Below are 18,467 nucleotides of genomic sequence, written 5' to 3'. Positions count from 1 at the left end.
AACTAAGACAGAAAGGAAGAAAGAAATTGCATTTAAATGTACCTTTTCCACCCTCAGGATGTCACAAAGTGCTTCACATTAGTTAAGTACTTTTAAACTGTAGTCACTGTTGTAGTGTAGGAAATGAGCAGGCCAATTTGGGATCAGCAAGGTCTCACATACAGCCATAAGGAATTGCTAGACGATCTGTGCTTGTCGAGGGATACATTTTGGCCAGATCATCGGGAAAGCTGCCCTGCTCATATTCTAATAGGGCTCTGAGATCTTTTATCTGAGGGCAGATGGGGCTTCAATTTAATGGCTCATCCAAAAGACACTCAGATGCCTCCTTTTCAGCCTTAAAAGTGAATTTTTCTCCAGTTTTTCCTCATAACTCAGACTGCGCATACAAGGGATCAGCCTCCTGGGGCTTTGTTTTAGGGTAATATAAATCTGTAATCCTCTCTCCCAAAAGGCAGTGGCTGCTAGGTCAATGAGAGCTTCCAAGACTGAGATTGATTAGTTTTTATTACATAGGGGTATCATGAGATATGGAGCAAAGGTGGGAAAATAGATTTGAGGTTTAAAATAGCCTGCTTCTCTTCCGATGTCCATTCTCGACTGTCTTTCAATTCCCCTGCCCCACCTAGCTTGATACCATGTGCAACCTTGCCCATTTTGCACTGAATTTCTGAATCACGTTGATGTAAATTAGGAACAGTAGTGTCCCAACACTGAACTTTGAATACCCTTCCCCTGTGGGATTATTCCTGTAACTATTAGCCATTACTCTAACCAGTACCCATTAGACAGTTTCTTATCCATTTCCAACTTTTGCCCTGAATTATGCAACCATGGAATGATATCGCGCAGAAGGAGACCAATATGCTATGTTGGCTCTTTGAAAGAGCTGTCTAACTTGTCCCATCCCTGTTCTTTCCCCATAGCCCTGAAATACTTTTCCAGTTTTGATCTGAACTTGCAGTCTTTCAGATGGAACTTAATCAAATGCTTTTTTTGAAACTCTAAATACACAGTGTGATTTCATTTTCACCATCCAACGGAAGAGGCCCAGCTGCCTAGACCTTTAATTTTGCGCTGATCCTGATTTTAACCTGGTGTTCTGAGTCCTTCTTTAAATATGTGGTCCAGAGATGGCAGTGGGCCTGATGGTAATTTTAACTGTAGCCTGAGGGCAGAAACTGTTGCAACTTTCCTGCCAACTGAAGCTACGAGGAGGGAATCTCGGACCAGAAGTGGCCCTCTTAAGTAAATTTTTGTTTTAATCCCCTGTGGGTCCAGAAGGAGCAGAATTATGAGAGATAATGTTATCCCCACTATTGCCAACTTGCAGTTGCCATGTTAGTGATCTGCCAGCATCACTGTGCTGGGCAGGTATTGCTGTAAACGGCTCAGTGAACCACATCTGCAGAATCTGTATGTCCTTCACTTGTATTTTTCTTCTGTAGCTGGCGAAGGAAGTTAAATGTACTTATTTTTTGTTCTCCATGCAGCATCTGATGTAGTAGGCAATCTTGAACTCTGAATAATTGAGCGAATACTCTGGTGCTGTAACTACCCAATGGAAGGGTCCTTGGCTGCTGGTGCTAATATGCGATGGCACGGACCAAGGCAGTGTTGCTTTCGCACCGATTGTTCAATCATCGAGCGGGACCGAACTTTGTCTTGTCCAATGAAACGCGGGACCGAACTTTGTCTTGTCCAATGAAACGCGGGACCATACATTCCTCCGACCAATGGGAAGGGTGACAGGTGCAGCGCTGCGTCCAATGGGCAGCAGGGCTCTTGTCCAATGGGCAGCCCGCTCTGGCCCTGGGGCTATTGTCCAATAAGGAGTGGGGCCCGGACGCCGCTTGGTCCAATGGGGAGGCAGCTCCGACTGTTGACGCTCACTGGCAGCGATAAGATGGCGGAGCAGCGCGTTGTGCGAACGCGGAGCGGAGACGCCGAGCCGGATAGACGAGGTAAGGCGAACCGAGGTGGGGGGAAAAGATACGAGTGAGCGAACCGAGGTCATTTGTGTGAAAACACGGAGCTGGAAATCCGGTGGAGCTGCTGCTTTGTGGCGGTGCGGATGGTGCCGGAGCGCGGGCGGGAGCTGTTAGCGGCTCGAGATGCGGCGTGAGCTCCGGTACAACAGTAATAATAAAAATATATGGTTCATAGCGTAAAATGCAACAGCGTATGCAATGCAAAATGGATAATTGGGTGCAATGATGTATGTGCATAGGGTGCTGCGGATATGGCGACAAACCACTTCATTCCCACCCCGCATCTCTGCCAAATCCAACGTCTGGTGCCTTTTCTTTGATTGTAGTCGTGATTTACAAGCAAATATCATTGTGGACCTTGCAGAAAGAATGGGGAAGTTTGCAGGGTGTGTGTGTGTTTTTCCACTTTAAGTAATTTCCCCGAATGAATGCGAGCCGCAAGTCTGTTAAGGGACGCGGATGAGCGAGCTGGGATCATCATCATCCTCTCTTTCTCCAGACCCGCTTTATTATTAATACAGGACAATGAGGTTCAATGATCGTGTTGGTGCCCGCCAACCTCATCCCTGCCGCACTTGTTGTTCTCGGTGATCAGTTGTGAGAAAGTCAGTCGTCAGAGTACTCAGGAGAGAAAATCCCTTCACCATCGCTTGTGAAAGATACCAGCAGTTTTAAATATCCTCCTTCAGCTTTCACCACTGAGGGACGAGTCATCATTCTCACCGGATTTTGCAATTACATTTTGGATTTGTTTCCCACTCATATCTCCACGTGCTTCTTTCTCTGTCTCTTTCCCTCCCCTTTTTTAAAAAAAGGAAAAAATTGGTTCCAGGGATGTGGTGATCATCATCAATCGTCCAGCCAAAGCAGGTTCTGCCTCAGTGCTCCTTTATCCAAACCACTTTTTTTTTTCTCTCTCTAATTCCCCATGCTTATTCAGGTCAAGAAGCATCCTTCTTTACCTCCCTCGTTATTTTTCCCCTCCTTCCACCCATCCTTCTAACACCTCTGAACCTCTCATCAAACATGCCCAATCCAATTGCTATGGCTTTTTCTGATAACATCGAACATGGCAGTATTGGTATAGGGTGAAAATGGGAAATGCCAGATGTTTCTATAGATATTTTAAAAAGGAAAAAAAGTGAGCATTCGTCCTTTAGAAAGTGAGTCTGGGGAATTAATAATGGAAAATAAGGAGATGGCAGATGAATTGAACAGGTATTTTGCATCGATCTTCACTCCAGAGGATGTAAGTAGCATCCCAGAAATAGCTGTAAATCAGTAAATGGAAGGGACGGAGGAACTCAAGAAAATTACAGTCAGCGGGGAAGTGGTACTGAGCAAATTGTTGGAGCTGCGGCTGATAAGTCCCCGGGTCCTGATGGACCTCATCCTAGGGTCTTAAAAGAAGTGGCTCGTGAGATAGTTGATGTAAAGCAAAATATTGCAGATGCTGGAAATCTGAAATAAAAACAAAAAATGCTGGAAATACTCAGCAGGTCTGGCAGCATCTGTGGAGAGAGAAGCAGAGTTAACATTTCAGGTCAGTGACCATTCTTCAGAACTGACAAATATTAGAAATGTAAAAGGTTTTAAGCAAGTAAAGCGGGTGGTGGAGCAAGAGATAACAAAAGAGAAGGTGTTGGTAGGACAAGGTCACAGAGAATAACTGACCAGATGGTCATGGAACAAAGGCAAACGATATGTTAATGGTGTGCTGAAAGACAAAGCGACAGTACAGAGAGGGTGTGAATTGACTGTAAAGCACTCCAAGCACAAACATTTAAAAAAAAATTCAAAATAGGTACAGTAGAAACAAACTAACCAAACTTAAAAAAAGAACTAACATAAAATAACCAAATACAAAAGTAAAAAATAACTAAACATAAAAAGGGGGGGGGGCCCGTCATGCTCTGAAATTATTGAATTCAATGTTCAGTCTGGCAGGCTGTAGCGTGCCGAATCGGTAAATGAGATGCTGTTCCTTGAGCTTGCGTTGATGTTCGCTGGAACACTGCAGCAATCCCAGGGCAGAGATGTGAGTGTGAGAGCAGGGGGGGCTGTTGAAATGGCCAACAACCAGAAGCTCGGGGTCATGCTTACGGACTGAGCGGAGGTGTTCCGCAAAGTGGTCACCCAATCAGCATTTGGTCTCCCCAATGTAGAGGAGACCACATTGTGAGCAGTGAATACAGTATAGTAAATTGAAAGAAGTACAATTAAATTACTGCTTCACCTGGAAGGAGTGTTTGGGGCCTTGGATAGTGAGGAGAGAGGAGGTAAATGGGTAGGTATTACACCTCCAGCAATTGCAGGGGAAGGTGTTGAGGGAAGGGGATGAGGTGTCAGGAGTAATGGAGGAGTGGACGAGGGTGTGCCGGAGGGAATGATTCCTTTGGAATGCTGACGGGAAGGGAGGGGAAGATGCATTTGGTAGTGGAATTACGCTGGATATGGCAGAAGTGGCGGAGGATGATCCTTTGGATCTGGAGGCTGGTGGGGTGGAAAGTGAGGACAAGGGGAACCCTGTTGTGGTTCTGGGAGGGAGGGGAAGGGGTGAGGGTTGAGGTGCGGGAAATAGGCCAGACATGGTTGAGGGCCCTGTCAACCACAGTGGGGGGACTCCTCGGTTGAGGAAAAAGGGAGACATATGAGAAGCACAGTTGTGGAAGGCAGCATCATCAGAGCAGATGCGTCGGAGTCGGGGAAATTGGGAGAATGGAATGGAGTCCTTACAGGAGGCAGGGTGTGAAGAAGTGTAGTCGAGGCAGCTGTGGGAGTCGGTGGGCTTATAATGAATATTAGTAGACAGCCTATCCCCAGAGATGGAGACCGAGAAGTCGAGGAAGTGAAGGGAAGTGTCGGAGATGGACCATGTGAAGGTGAGAGAAGGGTGGAAATTGGAAGCAAAATTGATAAAGTTTTCTAGTTCCGGGCGGGAGCAGGAAACGGCACTGATACAGTCATCAATGTATTGGAAAAAGAGTTGGGGGAGGGAGCCTGAGTAGGACTGGAACAAAGAATGCTCGACATATCCCACAAAAGGACAGGCATAACTAGGACTCATGCAGGTACCTGTAGCAACACCTTTAACTTGAAGGAAGTGAGTGGAGTTGAAGGAGAAGCTGTTCCGTGTGAGAACAAGTTCAGCCAGGCGGAGGAGGGTGGTGGTGGATGGGGACTGGTTGGGCTCTGTTCAAGGAAGAAGCGGAGAGCCCTCAAACCATCCTGGTGGGGGATGGAGGTGTAGAGAGATTGGACGTCCATAGTGAAGAGGAGGTGGTTGGGGACAGGAAACTGGAAACTGTCAAAATGACGTAGGGTGTCGGAAGAGTCACGGCTGGTTGATGTGTTGGTTTTAATTTTTTAAAATTCCCTAGATTTGGGGAAGGTTCCATTCAATCAGAAAATAGCAAATGTAGCTTCTTATATTCAAAAAGTGAGGGAGACAGTAAGCAGGAAACTACAAGCTAGTTAGCTTAACATCTGTCATAGGGGAAATGTTAGAAGCTATTATTAAAGATGTTATAGCAGGGCATTTAGAAAAATTCAAGGTCATCTGGCAGAGTCAGCATGGTTTTGTGAAAGGGAAGTCTAACCAATTTATTGTCATTCTTTGAAGAAGTAAGATGTGCTGTGGATAAAGGGGAACCAGTGGATGTACTGTACTTAGATTTCTAGAAGGCATTTGATAAGGTGCCACATCAAAGGTTATTGTGGAAAATAAAAGCTCATGGTGTCGGAGGCAACATTGGTATGGATAGAAGATTGGCTGGCTAACAGGAAACAGAGAAGAGGCATAAATAGGTCATTTTCTGGTTGGCAAGGTGTAACGAATGGTGTGCTGCGGCCTCAACTTTTTACAACTTATATAAATGACTTGGATGAAGCGACCGAAGGTAGGGTTGCTAAATTTGCTGATGACACAATGATAGGTAGGAAAGTAAGTTGTGAAGAGGACTTGAGGCTACAAAGGGATAAAGATAAATTGTGAGTAGGCAAAGACCTGACAAATGGAGTATAATGTGGGAAAATGTGAAATTGTCCATTTTGCAGAGCTCTCAGATGCAGAGGGATCTGGGTGTCCTAGTGCATGAATCACAAAAGGTTAGTATGTAGGTACAGCAAATAATTAGGGAAGCTGATAGAATATTATCGTTTATTGCAAGGGGAATTGAATGCAAAAGTGAGGTTGTGCTTTAGTTATACAGGGCATTGGTGAGACCACATGTGGAGTACAGTGTACAGTATTGGTCTCCTTATTTAAGGAAGGATGTAAATGTATTAGAAGAAGTTCAGAGAAGGTTTACTAGACTAGTACCTGGAATGGGCGGGTTGTCTTATGAGGACAGGTTGGACATGCTAGGCTTGTATCCATTGGAGTTTAGAAAAGTAAGAGGCGACTTGATTGAAACATATAAAATTCTGAGGGGTCTTGACAGGTGGATGTGGAAAAGATGTTTCCCCTTGTGGGAGAATGTAAACTCGGGATCACTAAAAATAAGGGATTGCCCATTTAAGATTGAGATGAGAAATGTTTTCTCTGAGCATTGTGTGTCTTGGGAACTCTCTTCCTCTAAAGGCAGTGGAAGCAGAGTCTTTGAATATTTTTAAGGCAGAGGTAGATAGATTCTTGATAAGCAAGGGGGTGAAAGGTTATCGGGTAGGTGGGAATGTGGAGTTGAGGTTACAATCAGAGCAGCTATGATCTTGTTGAATGGTGGAGTAGGCTCGAGGGGTCGCATGACCTACTCCTGCTCTTAATTCGTATGTTCGTATCTTGTCAGCTGGTCAGTTAGCTCGTGAAAGAGAAAAAAATTGATCTTTCAGTTGAAACTTTTCATTTTGTTCCCTTTCTGTTTTTCTCTGTCTTTCCCCCAAACATTTTTGGGTTATGACGATAGTGGCCCTTGCTGCCTGTTTCAGCTGTTACACGAGTATTTATGGTGTGTGTATATGTTTTTTTCTCTTTCACCCCAACAGTATGATTGATCTCTCTCAGTTGGTGCAGAGTGTGATGAGACCAATTGTAGGTTGCTTTATCCCTTCATCGGGGGCAGGCGGGGATGGATGGTGTGGTCGTCCCTGTCTTTGCCCATTTTTCTTGGTTCCCGTGGCAGTGTTCAAGAAAGACTCCTCTGTCACTCACTGATGCATGGCCCTGCCTGCTCTTTCACTATTGGTGCTCTGAATTGAAACATATCTTCACGTTATTCTCTGGATTGGATGTTGCTTTTTTTTTCTTGCTATTTTCTATTCATTCATTCTTCCCTTGCCTTTTAAAACAAAGTAAAAATGTGGATGTTGTTTATTTGTTGCTGGTAGATATCTTCGTTGAGCTGCGTTCTCCACTATCCTACCTTGGGGAGGAGCCTGTTGTAAACCAGTTTAACTGACATTTATCATATAAATATTTGAGTAAAAGGTTTTGTGTGCTCTGTTTTGGGAGGAGATAGGTTTCTGGAAGAGGAGGAGCTTTCAAGGTGGACTGCAGTCCAGAAGGTTTTGTGAGCTGTGTACTGAACTGTACAGTAGATTGTCCTCGAATTTTACTCCAGTTATAATTATTAACATTTACTACGGGGAAGTTGTACCACTTTCTGAGAAACACAGCAGGTGTTGTGTGGGATTGAGTTGGATCAGAGACAGAGTAACTGGTAGAAGGCTGTTAGAATAATGGTACTTTCAGGATGGCAAGTGCAAGAGGAGCAAAATAAATTGGATCAGAAGAGCAATTCTTTGAAATTCTCTTGCAGCATTACTAATGGTATCTGCAGTCGGACATTTTTTCTCTCAATTTTAGCTGGAAATGGGTGAATGTTGGGATTGGTGAGTTAGTGTAAACACCTCTTGCCTTAAGCTCTTTTATTTGAAATTCAGTTTTCTAAATTAGTTCAATAAAATCAGTTCCTGGACCAACCAGAATAACATGTTTATCTTGCCAAACTCAAAAGGCAAAACTGACTGCAAAATTAATGCAATTTACATCTCTCTGAAACAGAGTGAGCATATTTTACCTTGTGCCAACCCTTTTTAAAAAAAAAAATAAAGGTCCAGTCCTTCTTAAAAGGAGCAGTTGTAACTAGTGAGTTTTTTTTCTTGAGTTTTTTTTACTCTCCCTCAAAAGGATGCTGGCTTCTCTTTGGTAGCTTTCCCAGGTGGGCATTATTGATTGCTGAGCTTTGACAGTGAGTGTCAGCAGGAGTCTGGTCCTATTCTTACCTAGTGCCCACACATGAACTTTCAGTTACATACCAAATAGAAGTCAATTTTGGGAACCTTTAACCCAGTGACATTGAGGGCGGTTGTAATGTCTCTGTGGCTGCCTTGGCTGGGATCCATCTTGTACATGTCTGTTTTCAGGACTTCAGACTGTGCCACCATGGGAGGATGAGGCACTTGGGCATAATCTAGTGTTGATCTAAATTTGGCTCCTAAGGTGTTAAATTCCAAGGCAGCAGGGCTGGAAGCTATGTTAGATTTTGTGTGGAGGAATGGGTGGTTGAACCAGTGTGCTGGAACAAAAGGAGTTGGTTTGAGTTGTCAGTGAGCGTTTGCATTCACTGTAGTTCCATCAATTCTTATTTGAGCTCAGTAGAGTCATTGCCAGGTTAGGTTGTTTCCACATGAAGGTGTTTTGACCAAAAGTTGAAGCTAATGGCCTTTATTTAAAAAAAAAAGCTGCAAAAGCCAGAGGCAGTCAGGCAGCAAAGGTATGTGAGAAGGATGGAATACAGAAGAGATGAATTAGAAAGTTAGCTTCAAGTCATCAAGTTGACCCACTGAAATGGCAGGAACAGAATGTGTTATTTTGGCATCATGTAAATTACAAGTTGCATTGATGGAAATAAGCGAATCTGATTCACTGGCAGCTAAACAATTCGTCACGTCTTGTCACACCAAGTGTTTGCCCAGAGAGATTAAAGAAATAGATAGTGAAAGACACGATTATCTGGCCCAGATTACAAGGGGTTGCTGTTATACAAGTGATTTAGCAGTGCAAGTCAATTTTCCGAAAAGTAAGATGTTCAGACCACTTGAGGGAATGACTGGACCCGCTTAGCCCAAGATAGTATCCATGTTAACCAAAATTCATATCATATCTTGGCTAATTACTGAATAAACTCAAATATTAATGAATAAATGCAGATAGTAGTAGACTAGCTCACAATTTTTAAATAGCCGACCATTGATATTCCTTTTCACTTTTTAGAATGGAACCACTCAACAACAACATTGGAGCAGCCTGTCAGATGGAAAAGCAAATGTTTTGTTGAGACACTGAAACTAAATGAATAGCAAACACAAATAATTTTAGCTTGTAACAGACTGAGAAATTAAACGTCTAGAAAATTTCACCTTTTAAGTTTTGGATCTTCTAAAGTTTGCTAAATATGACGGGTTGTTTTGGAACCATCTAGTTCAGGAAGGAGGACGTATCACTGCATGTGGTATTGAGATGCAAATATAATTTCTCTAAGATCAATTTTACACACTAAACAAAAATCTAACCAGTTCTCAGTTTATTTAGCGACTACTGGGTGTGTATAAATGTTTTGGTGTCTAATAGATTTTTTCTTATCACGTTCAGAATTTGAACAAATGTGTGTCATTTGAATGTTCCACAACTGTAGTCCTGTTTTTAAATGCAGTTCAATGTTTTAAGAGTTAAACCTTTTGTTCAGGATCTGCTGTGAAAGGTCTGGCACAATAAGTAAAGCTTTTCTTCAGCAATTACAAGGGCCACTTTGAGGTAAAATAATTAGTGTTACACTTTATCTTGTTTTTGAAAATGGTAAAGTCATAACTACTTAGTTTATTGTTTGTTCTGTGCTATCTGGAAGATCCAGTTCCTGCGGATGTACATTGAATCACAAAAGCAATTACAATACAGCTTTCCTCATGTGAGTATGCCATACACTGTGTGAAGCTGTTGTTGGCAGAGCTCATCACTGGTAACTGCAGTGAGAAATACTGTTACAGGACTGAAGATTCTGTTGGTGACCAGTACAGCACCTTATGCACTATTTTTGTGTGCATTTTTAATATATTGTTAGCAAAGACTGTAAATACTACTTATAACCATAGCTATTGATGTGAATGTGTACTTGGGGTTTTAAAAAAATGGATGGTTGTATATTTAAAGCATGACAAATTTGCTTGGTTACCTATGGTTTGCATAAAGAATAAAATTGGATACTTGGGGATTACAGATTATAGCATTCAATGTCAAACAATTTATGTATTAAACGATGGCTAGTTGAGCTACAAGGTAATAGTCTTATTGAGTAAGTTCAAGTGATATTTTTTTCCAGACTTGTCTCTGCACCAGCCAAGACTCGGGTGGTGCTTTTGCCTCTGTCATAGGGTGTAGATTAAAGTTGTTGGGAATATAATCTCGGCTGACACTCCAGTGCAGTACTGAGGAAGACCTGCAATGGCAGAGGCATTGTCTTTTGGATGAGATATTAGAGGCTCCGTCTTCTTTCTCCAGTGGCTGTAAAAGATGCTATGGCACTATTTCAAAGAAGAGCAGAGGAGTTCTCCCTGGTGTCCAGGTAAATATTTATCTGCCAGTCTCACTAAAACAGAGTATCTAGTCATTGTCTCATTGCTTCTTATGGGATCTCACTGTGTGGAAATTGGTTGCTGTGTTTTGCCCTTTTTCCCCCTCCAGAAAACAAATCCCACAATGACAGAACTTATTGAATAACCTTTTCGACTTTTTTTTCCTCAAGCCCCCAAAGCTGAAGTTTAAAACAACACCTTTTGCTTCTAAATAATGCAACAGTGGCAATGTCATCCTGCTTACCCTATGTCAAAAGCTTTGTATTTTATCCTATATTACCATTCTCTTGCTCATGCTGAACCCGAACGTATGTAACTCCATCCTGTTTGACCTCAAGCTGAGCTTTGAGTACTATATCCCATCCATCACCTCTGCAACGTTGTCTACCTCAGCCTTCTCCATGCCCATACCACCTCCCAAATTTAACTTCTCCTGTCCTCCCAAGTTTCACCTGACATAAACTCCAGTGTGTCCTAAGCTGTACTCCCAACACACTGTACTGTTTTGTCCGGTTCCCCACACAGAGACATTGGCTCCCTGGACCCTAATGCATTAAATTGCAATCCTGTTTCTTATCCCTCCAAGCCTTGTCTTGCTTGATTCTTTCCCTGCAGTTTCCTGCAGCTCCTTGTCTAACATGTACCCTGCACTTTTCCCCTTTCAGCCCCTCCTCTCACTCTAACTTTGTTGATAAAGTTTTCAGTTGTTGTCTTCAAACCATAGGTCACTCTCCTGACAACCTTTGCCTGATTACCTCTTGGGCTATTTCTTTGACACAAAGAACAGTACAGCACAGGAACAGGCCATTCGGCCCTCCAAGCCTGTGCCGATCTTGATGCCTGCCTAAACTAAAACCTTCTGTACTTCCGGGGTCCGTATCCTTCTATTCCTATCCTATTCATGTATTTGTCAAGATGCCTCTTAAACGTGTCTATGGTACCTGCTTCCACCACCTCCCCCGGCAGCAAGTTCCAGGCACTCACCACCCTCTGTGTAAAAAAAACTTGCCTCGCACATCCCCTCCAAACGTTGCCTCTCTCACCTTAAACCTATGTCCCCTATTAACTGCCTCTTCCACCCTGGGAAAAAGCTTCTGACTATCCACTCTGTCCATGCCGCTCATAACTTTGTAAACCTCTATCATGTCGCCCCTCCACCTCCGTCGTTCCAGTGAAAACAATCCGCGTTTATCCAACCTCTCCTCATAGCTAATGTCCTCCAGACCAGGCAACATCCTGGTAAACCTCTTCTGTACCCTCTCCAAAGCCTCCACGTCCTTCTGGTAGTGTGGCGACCAGAATTGCACGCAATATTCTAAGTGTGGTCTAACTGAAGTTCTGTATAGCTGCAGCATGACTTGCCAATTTTTATACTCTATGCCCCGACCGATGAAGGCAAGCATGCCGTATGCCTTCTTGACTACCTTATCCACCTGCGTTGCCACTTTCAGTGACCTGTGGACCTGTACGCCTAGATCTCTCTGCCTGTCAATACTCCTAAGGGTTCTGCCATTTACTGTATACTTCCCACCTGCATTAGACCGTCCAAAATGCATTACCTCACATTTGTCCGGCTAAACTCCATCTGCCATTTCTCCGCCCAAGTCTCCAACCGATCTATATCCTGCTGTATCCTCTGACAATCCTCATCACTGTCCGCAACTCCACCAACCTTTGTGTCGTCCGCAAACTTACTAATCAGACCAGCTACATTTTCCTCCAAATCATTTATTTATTTATATATATATATACACACACACACACTATGAACAGCAGAGTCCCAGCACTGATTCCTGTGGAACACCACTAGTCACATCCCTCCATTCAGAAAAGCACCCTTCCACTGCTACCCTCTTTCTTCTATGACCGAGCCAGTTCTGTATCCATCTTGCCAGCTCCCCTCTGATCCCATGTGACTTCACCTTTTGTACCAGTCTGCCATGAGGGACCTTGTCAAAGGCTTTACTGAAGTCCATATTGATAACATCCACTGCCCTTCCCTCATCAATCATCTTTGTCACTTCCTCAAAAAACTCAATCAAATTAGTGAGACACGACCTCCCCTTCACAAAACCATGCTGCCTCTCGCTAATAAGTTTGTTTGTTTCCAAATGGGAGTAACTCCTGTCCCGAAGAATCCTCTCTAATAGTTTCCCTACCACTGACGTAAGGCTCACCGGCCTATAATTTCCTGGATTATCCTTGCTACCCTTCTTAAACAAAGGAACAACATTGGCTATTCTCCAGTCCTCTGGGACCTCACCTGTAGCCAATGAAGATGCAAAGATTTCTGTCAAGGCCCCAGCAATTTCTTCCCTTGCCTCCCTCAGTATTCTGGGGTAGATCCCATCAGGCCCTGGGGACTTATCTACCTTATCTACCACCTCCCCTAATTTTTTTTTTACTGACTTTTGCCTCTCTGATGCATTGTTAAAGATCTGGCTTTCTTACTGATCCAGAAGCTACTGAAAATTCAACATTGTACTCAGCGTATATCCTTTCCTCAAAAGGGACACACCTAATGCTCTTAAATCCAGGAAGCTTGGGTGTAATTTAGAAGAACAAAGACATCGGGATCAATAGGAATTTAACCTGCTCATACCATGTAACATATTGGTACACCACACTGATGAGCTGCTTGTTGCTCTTGATTTTAGATAGGGGTTAGCAGGGATATCTGGAGCTGTGTAAGAAGAGTCTCAGCACTCAATGACTAATCAATCATCAACAGTGCTCTGTTGTACTGCTGAACTGTCTGGTTCAGGAATCAGATTACTGTGTTTGCTACAGAGAATGGACTTGATTCCAAGTTTTCATCGCCGTGCATGGAGCCACATTGACCCCTACAAGGCCTCTAACACCTCCATGCAGATAATTGCTGTCATGTGCTTGGGTATAAATGAAAGTTTTTGAGTAAACATTTGTGTTTTTTTGGAATCACGTTTAAAAACTATTCTGCCAGCTTAGACTAAAAGTTAAATCTGGCACTAAATTCTTCTACAGATCTGTGTACCTTTTATCAAGACATCAAACAGAAATAGAGATTTACAGGCAGTTTATCACAGCTAAGAGATATGACTCACTAAGAGAGCATCTTTCCATTTGTGTTTGTGGCTATACAGTTCAGGCTATCAGTAAGGATCAGTTCAAGCAATAAGCTTCTCTTCCACTGAGGAACGTACAGCAGGCAGAAACAAAATTCACAAGTTTAAAAATAAGGCATGTATAGTTTAGCTGCTATTCAGAGCTGTTCTCAGCTAGTCTGTTGTTGAAACCGTGTTCTCTTGACCTCTAAACTCGACTATTCCACTCCTCCTCTAGCTGGCCTCCCCAAATTCTAGCTTGTCCAAAACGCAGCTTCCCATAGGCCAACTCACAAGTCCTATTCACCGATCACTCCTGTGCTGTCTGGCATATGTTGGCTTTAGGTCCAACAATATCTTGATTTTAAAATTCTCATCCTTGTTTTCAAACTGTCCTTCCCAATCTCTAACCTTCTTCAGCTCTACAACCGTCCAGGCGATCTGTACTACTACAATTCTGGCCTCTTGTACATCCCCAGTTTTAATCACTGCACCATCGGTAGCTGTGCCTTCAGCTATCTTAAGTCCTTAACTCTGGATGTCCCTTCATTAACTTCGATGCTTTCTGTTCCTTTTAAGTTGCCCCTTAAAACTTGCCTCTGACCAAGCTGATGGTCATCTGTCCTAATATCTCATTTATGTGGCACGGTGTCAAATGTTGTTCAATCATTTCTGTCAAGTACATTGTGATATTTTACTATATTAAAAGTGCTCTCTAAATGCAAGTTGTTTATGTTGGGGAAACTGCCCTGGAATATAAATCGGGTGCCTTTTTTTTTTGCTCCTGCCCCAGAACTGGGATCTGTGACTACAAAATGTCAGATGAGGACAAAAACAAATTTCCACTTTAAGCCTTTGCAGCTGAGGTGAAAATTTGTTCACTTTCTTCTGCCAGTCTTATTTCTTCCAGCGAAGCTTGGAATTATGTCTCTCACTTGCCATTATTTTTTTCCTCCCCCTCTTCTGAAGGGGCCAATTCATATTGCGGTAAAACAGAAAATCTATAGAGCATATTGTGACCTCAGGACATCTCTCCAATTGCTTTACAGCCAATTGAATACTGTTAAAGTGTAGTCACTTTTGTAATATAGGAAACACGACAGTCAATTTGCGCACAGCAAACTCCCACAAACAGCAATGAGATAAATTATAGTCTTTTTTTCTTTACTGATGTTGAGGGATAAATATTGTTCAGAACTCTATTCGTCTTTGACTCGTACCATAGAATCTTTTTTGTGTACTTGAGAAGGTTTAATGTCTCATCTGAAATATGGTACTGCTGAGAGTGTAACACCCTCTCGATACTAGCACTGAAACATCAGCCTGGGTTTTGTGACCTTGTCTGTGAAGTGGGACTTGAACCCACAACCATCTGACTTGGAGGCAAGGGTGCTGTCATTGAGCTATAGCTGACACAGTTCCAGTGATCTGTCGCCCTCATATTCATTTTCAAAGTAGCTATTCATGTCCAAGCCTGAATCTGAGTTTTTGACGTGTTACGATGCCTCAGATCAAGCATGATTGGAACTTATTTTTTCGTTACATTCAGATTTTAGTAGGATTTATTGTAATTTTTTTTCATAGAGTATTAGTTGTCATGGCACAGAAGGAGGCCTTTGGCCCATTGAGTACATGCCGGCTCTCTGCCGAGCAACCAAACAGCCCAATTTCCCGGCTCTGTCCCTGGAGCCCTGCAAGTTTATTTCCTTTGAGTGTCCATCCAATTTCCTTTTGAAATCATTCATAGTCTCCATTTCCATGACCCTTGTAGACAGCGAGTTCCAGGTCATTACCACTTGCTGCGTTTAAAAAAAAAAAGGTTCTTCCTCACATTTCCCCCCACCCCCCCTGCTGCATTTCTTGCCCAAAGCATTAAATCTGTGCCCCCTCGTCCTTGTCCCATCAGCTGATGGGAACAGCTTTTCTTTGTCTACCCTATCCAAACCTGTCAGAATCTTGTACACCCCTATTAAATCTACCCCCAATCTCCTTTGCTCCGAAGACAACAGTCCCAGCTTCTCCAACCTAACCTTGTAGCTAAAATCCCTCATTCTGTAAATCTGCTCTGCACCCTCCAGGACCCTCGCATCCTTCCTAAAGTAATTGTCATACAACTGAGGAACACAGTTTAATTACAATCATAGCGGGTAGAATAATTTATAAATACTGGCAGTGTTTGGCCATGTTAACATCAAAATCCTGCAGAATTTACGAAGGAAGTGACAAAGAGGAATGTAACAGACTGTGTTTTTTATAATTCTGCGCATCCTTAACTCTGGATGTCCCTCCATCAACTTCAAGGTTCAGAAACTAATGGAAGCAGTTAAGTCCTATGAAAAAGGCGAAATGGTGTAAATCTTACATGTTTTCTGCAGCTCCTCTGCATACTCAACTGTATGTCTGAAGTCTTGACAAGTTGTGCTATAGCTTGGCAGTCTTCAGGGTAACTGCTTGCTGTCAGTGTTGAATTTTCTTGATAGAATTGAAGCATGCAAGGTATGGTCACCTGGTGGTTATGCTGCTGGACCAGCAGAGGCTGAAACTTCACATTCCTACCAATACATGTTGTGAAATTCAATTCATTAAACCTGGGCTACCATCTGATAAAACCCAGCTAATAATTCTCAGGGAAGGGTACCTGCCACCCCTGGCCTCGTGTGACTCCAGTGAAGCACTTTTTTTTTTTGTTTTTGGAATGTGGGTGTTGCTGACTAGGCCAGCATTTATTGCCCATCCCTAATTACCCTTGAACTGAGTGGTTTGCTAGGCCATTTCAGAGGGCATGTAAGAGTTGCTGTGGATCTGGAGTCACATGTAGGCCAGACCAGGTAAGGATGGCAGATTTCCTTCCCCAAAGGATATTAGTGAACCAGATAGGTTTTTACAACAATCGACAATGGTTTCATAGTCACCATTAGACTTGCTTTTAATTCAAATTTCACCATCTGCCCTGGTGGGATTCAAACCCATGCCCCCAGAGCATTAGCCTGGGGCTGTGGATTACTAGTCCAGTGACATTGCAACTGCCTCCTTTTATGATTGATAATGCATTAAGTGCAACTAGGGTTGAGCAATAAAAGGCGCTGTCTCTTATTGCTGGTATAAAAGGTGCCTTGGCAAAAGTCCTACTGATGTATGGATTCATTGAGGAGCAGTTTTGGACTGGAATTTTACACTGCTGTGCTACTTGTATTACCAGTGCGTCACTGAGTATTCCCAAGAGCATGTTTCTCCCCTTTATCAGTCAATGAGAAAGTTAGATGAACCACAATCTCGGACATCCTTCTTGCTACACATGGCACATTGAATTATTCCATGCACCATGTAATTAAATTTTTAAACGTAAAGTTTGTACTGATTGGACCTTTTTTCCTGCCACATTTCTATTCACATTTTTACTGTCTGATGCAAACTTTTGATAGATCTTGGTTATTTCATCCTTGAACATATTTTCAAAATGACATTTTCTAAAAGAAGGCTGACTGCTTTGAAATGGGTGAGTTCCTTTAGAGATACTGAATGTGCAATGCCATACGCATTTGAGCGAGGCATTCCTCTGAATGCCAAATATTTTTGCATGTGTGGAAAAGGTTAGAACTCCTCTTTGAAAAGTAGACATTGAATGATGGGATACACATTTTATTTGCAGTTCAGCCTTGGGAATGGGTTAAGTTTCACTTCAATTATATTTTCATTTACAGTGCCACACAGCAACACTCTTGTACATTAGGAATGGCTACTTGGATGAATGTCTCTGCAAGTAAAATATGCCAGCATGTGAAGAGGTTTGCATGTCTCCCATAAGCTGAAAAGCTACATCAGCCCTGATACCAGTAGGACCATCCATGCTGTGAGAATTTAAGGGTAGAGGCTAGACAAATAGCATTTATGCTTGGGAGTACTTAGCGCTTGAGTACAGTTTGACCATGTTGTCTAACTATGGCAGACTCACAGACAAGGTGAAGAGTTTCTGGAGATTCTGAAGAGGCTCGTGGACTGCATTCTGACTTTGCCAACCATCTTGCTTAGGATAACTATTGGAGAAGAAGCTAAAGGTCTAGGGAGGGGCAATGGCTCTCGTACCAACCACAAAATTAGGTAAACAAGTGGTAGGGTAATGAATGTCATGCTATGGACTTGCTTGGGAGACATAGTGTGACACATTCTTGGTGCTCATCAACTCTGTTCATGGTTTGCATTGCTCACCTGAAATGGGGAGGGCTGAAAAAAGGTACTTTAAATATTGCCAACTTCTGAACATCTTTGCCAGCTAGCCCCGAGAAGATCACCTGTCCTATCGTAGCTGTAAAATAGCCAATAAAAAGCTTGGCACTGGCTTCATGGGATATGAAAAACCTCCATGATCAACAAATTACAAAGATAAGAATTGGCTAGCAGCATGAAACATACTTTGCTATGATGATATTATTGCACTTGGCAAAATCATGTTGCCTGGAAGGGAGCAGTTCATGGAAGATGGTGCGAGCTATACCATATTCTTTTACATAGAATTACATATATAGAATTTATAGCTCAAACAGGCCAACAGCCCAACAGATCTATGGCGGTGTTTATGCTCCACACAAGCCTCCCCTCACAACTTCATCTTACCCTATCAACATATCCTTCAGATCTTTCTCCCTGATGTATTTATCTAGCATTCCCCTTAAATGCATCTGTGCTATCTGCCTCAGCTACTCCATGTGGTAGTGAGTACCCCATTCTTGACACGGAGTAAAGAATTTTCTCCTGAATGCCGGCTTAGATTTCTTTTTGTTTATCCTGTATTTGTGGCCCTTAGTTTTGGACTCCCCCACAAGTGGAA

The 18,467-nt window shown here is 42.8% G+C and overlaps 1 protein-coding gene across 10 annotated transcripts in view; it reads left to right on the top strand.

The window, feature by feature from the left end:
• Positions 1-1,875: 1,875 nt before the first annotated feature.
• The window catches only part of LOC137372267 (double-stranded RNA-specific editase 1-like), a 428,430-nt gene continuing 411,838 nt past the window's right edge, over positions 1,876-18,467 (top strand). For 5 of the 10 annotated variants that reach the window (XM_068035997.1, XM_068035988.1, XM_068035999.1 and 2 more), the window contains exon 1: positions 1,926-1,964. Coding sequence is in view for 4 of the 10 variants with exons in the window: in XM_068035994.1 (XP_067892095.1) it covers positions 1,907-1,964 (58 nt within the window). In the remaining 6 variants the exon portion in view is untranslated. Of the gene's footprint in view, positions 1,965-18,467 lie in introns of all 10 variants that reach the window. The other 5 variants (XM_068035994.1, XM_068035992.1, XM_068035993.1 and 2 more) reach the window with 2 other exon arrangements.

Source organism: Heterodontus francisci, chromosome 7 (genome assembly GCF_036365525.1).
Source record: "Heterodontus francisci isolate sHetFra1 chromosome 7, sHetFra1.hap1, whole genome shotgun sequence".
Classification (NCBI taxonomy): domain Eukaryota; kingdom Metazoa; phylum Chordata; class Chondrichthyes; order Heterodontiformes; family Heterodontidae; genus Heterodontus; species Heterodontus francisci.
Note: the sequence above shows the minus strand (reverse complement) of the source record. Positions and strands in the feature narration are given on the sequence as shown.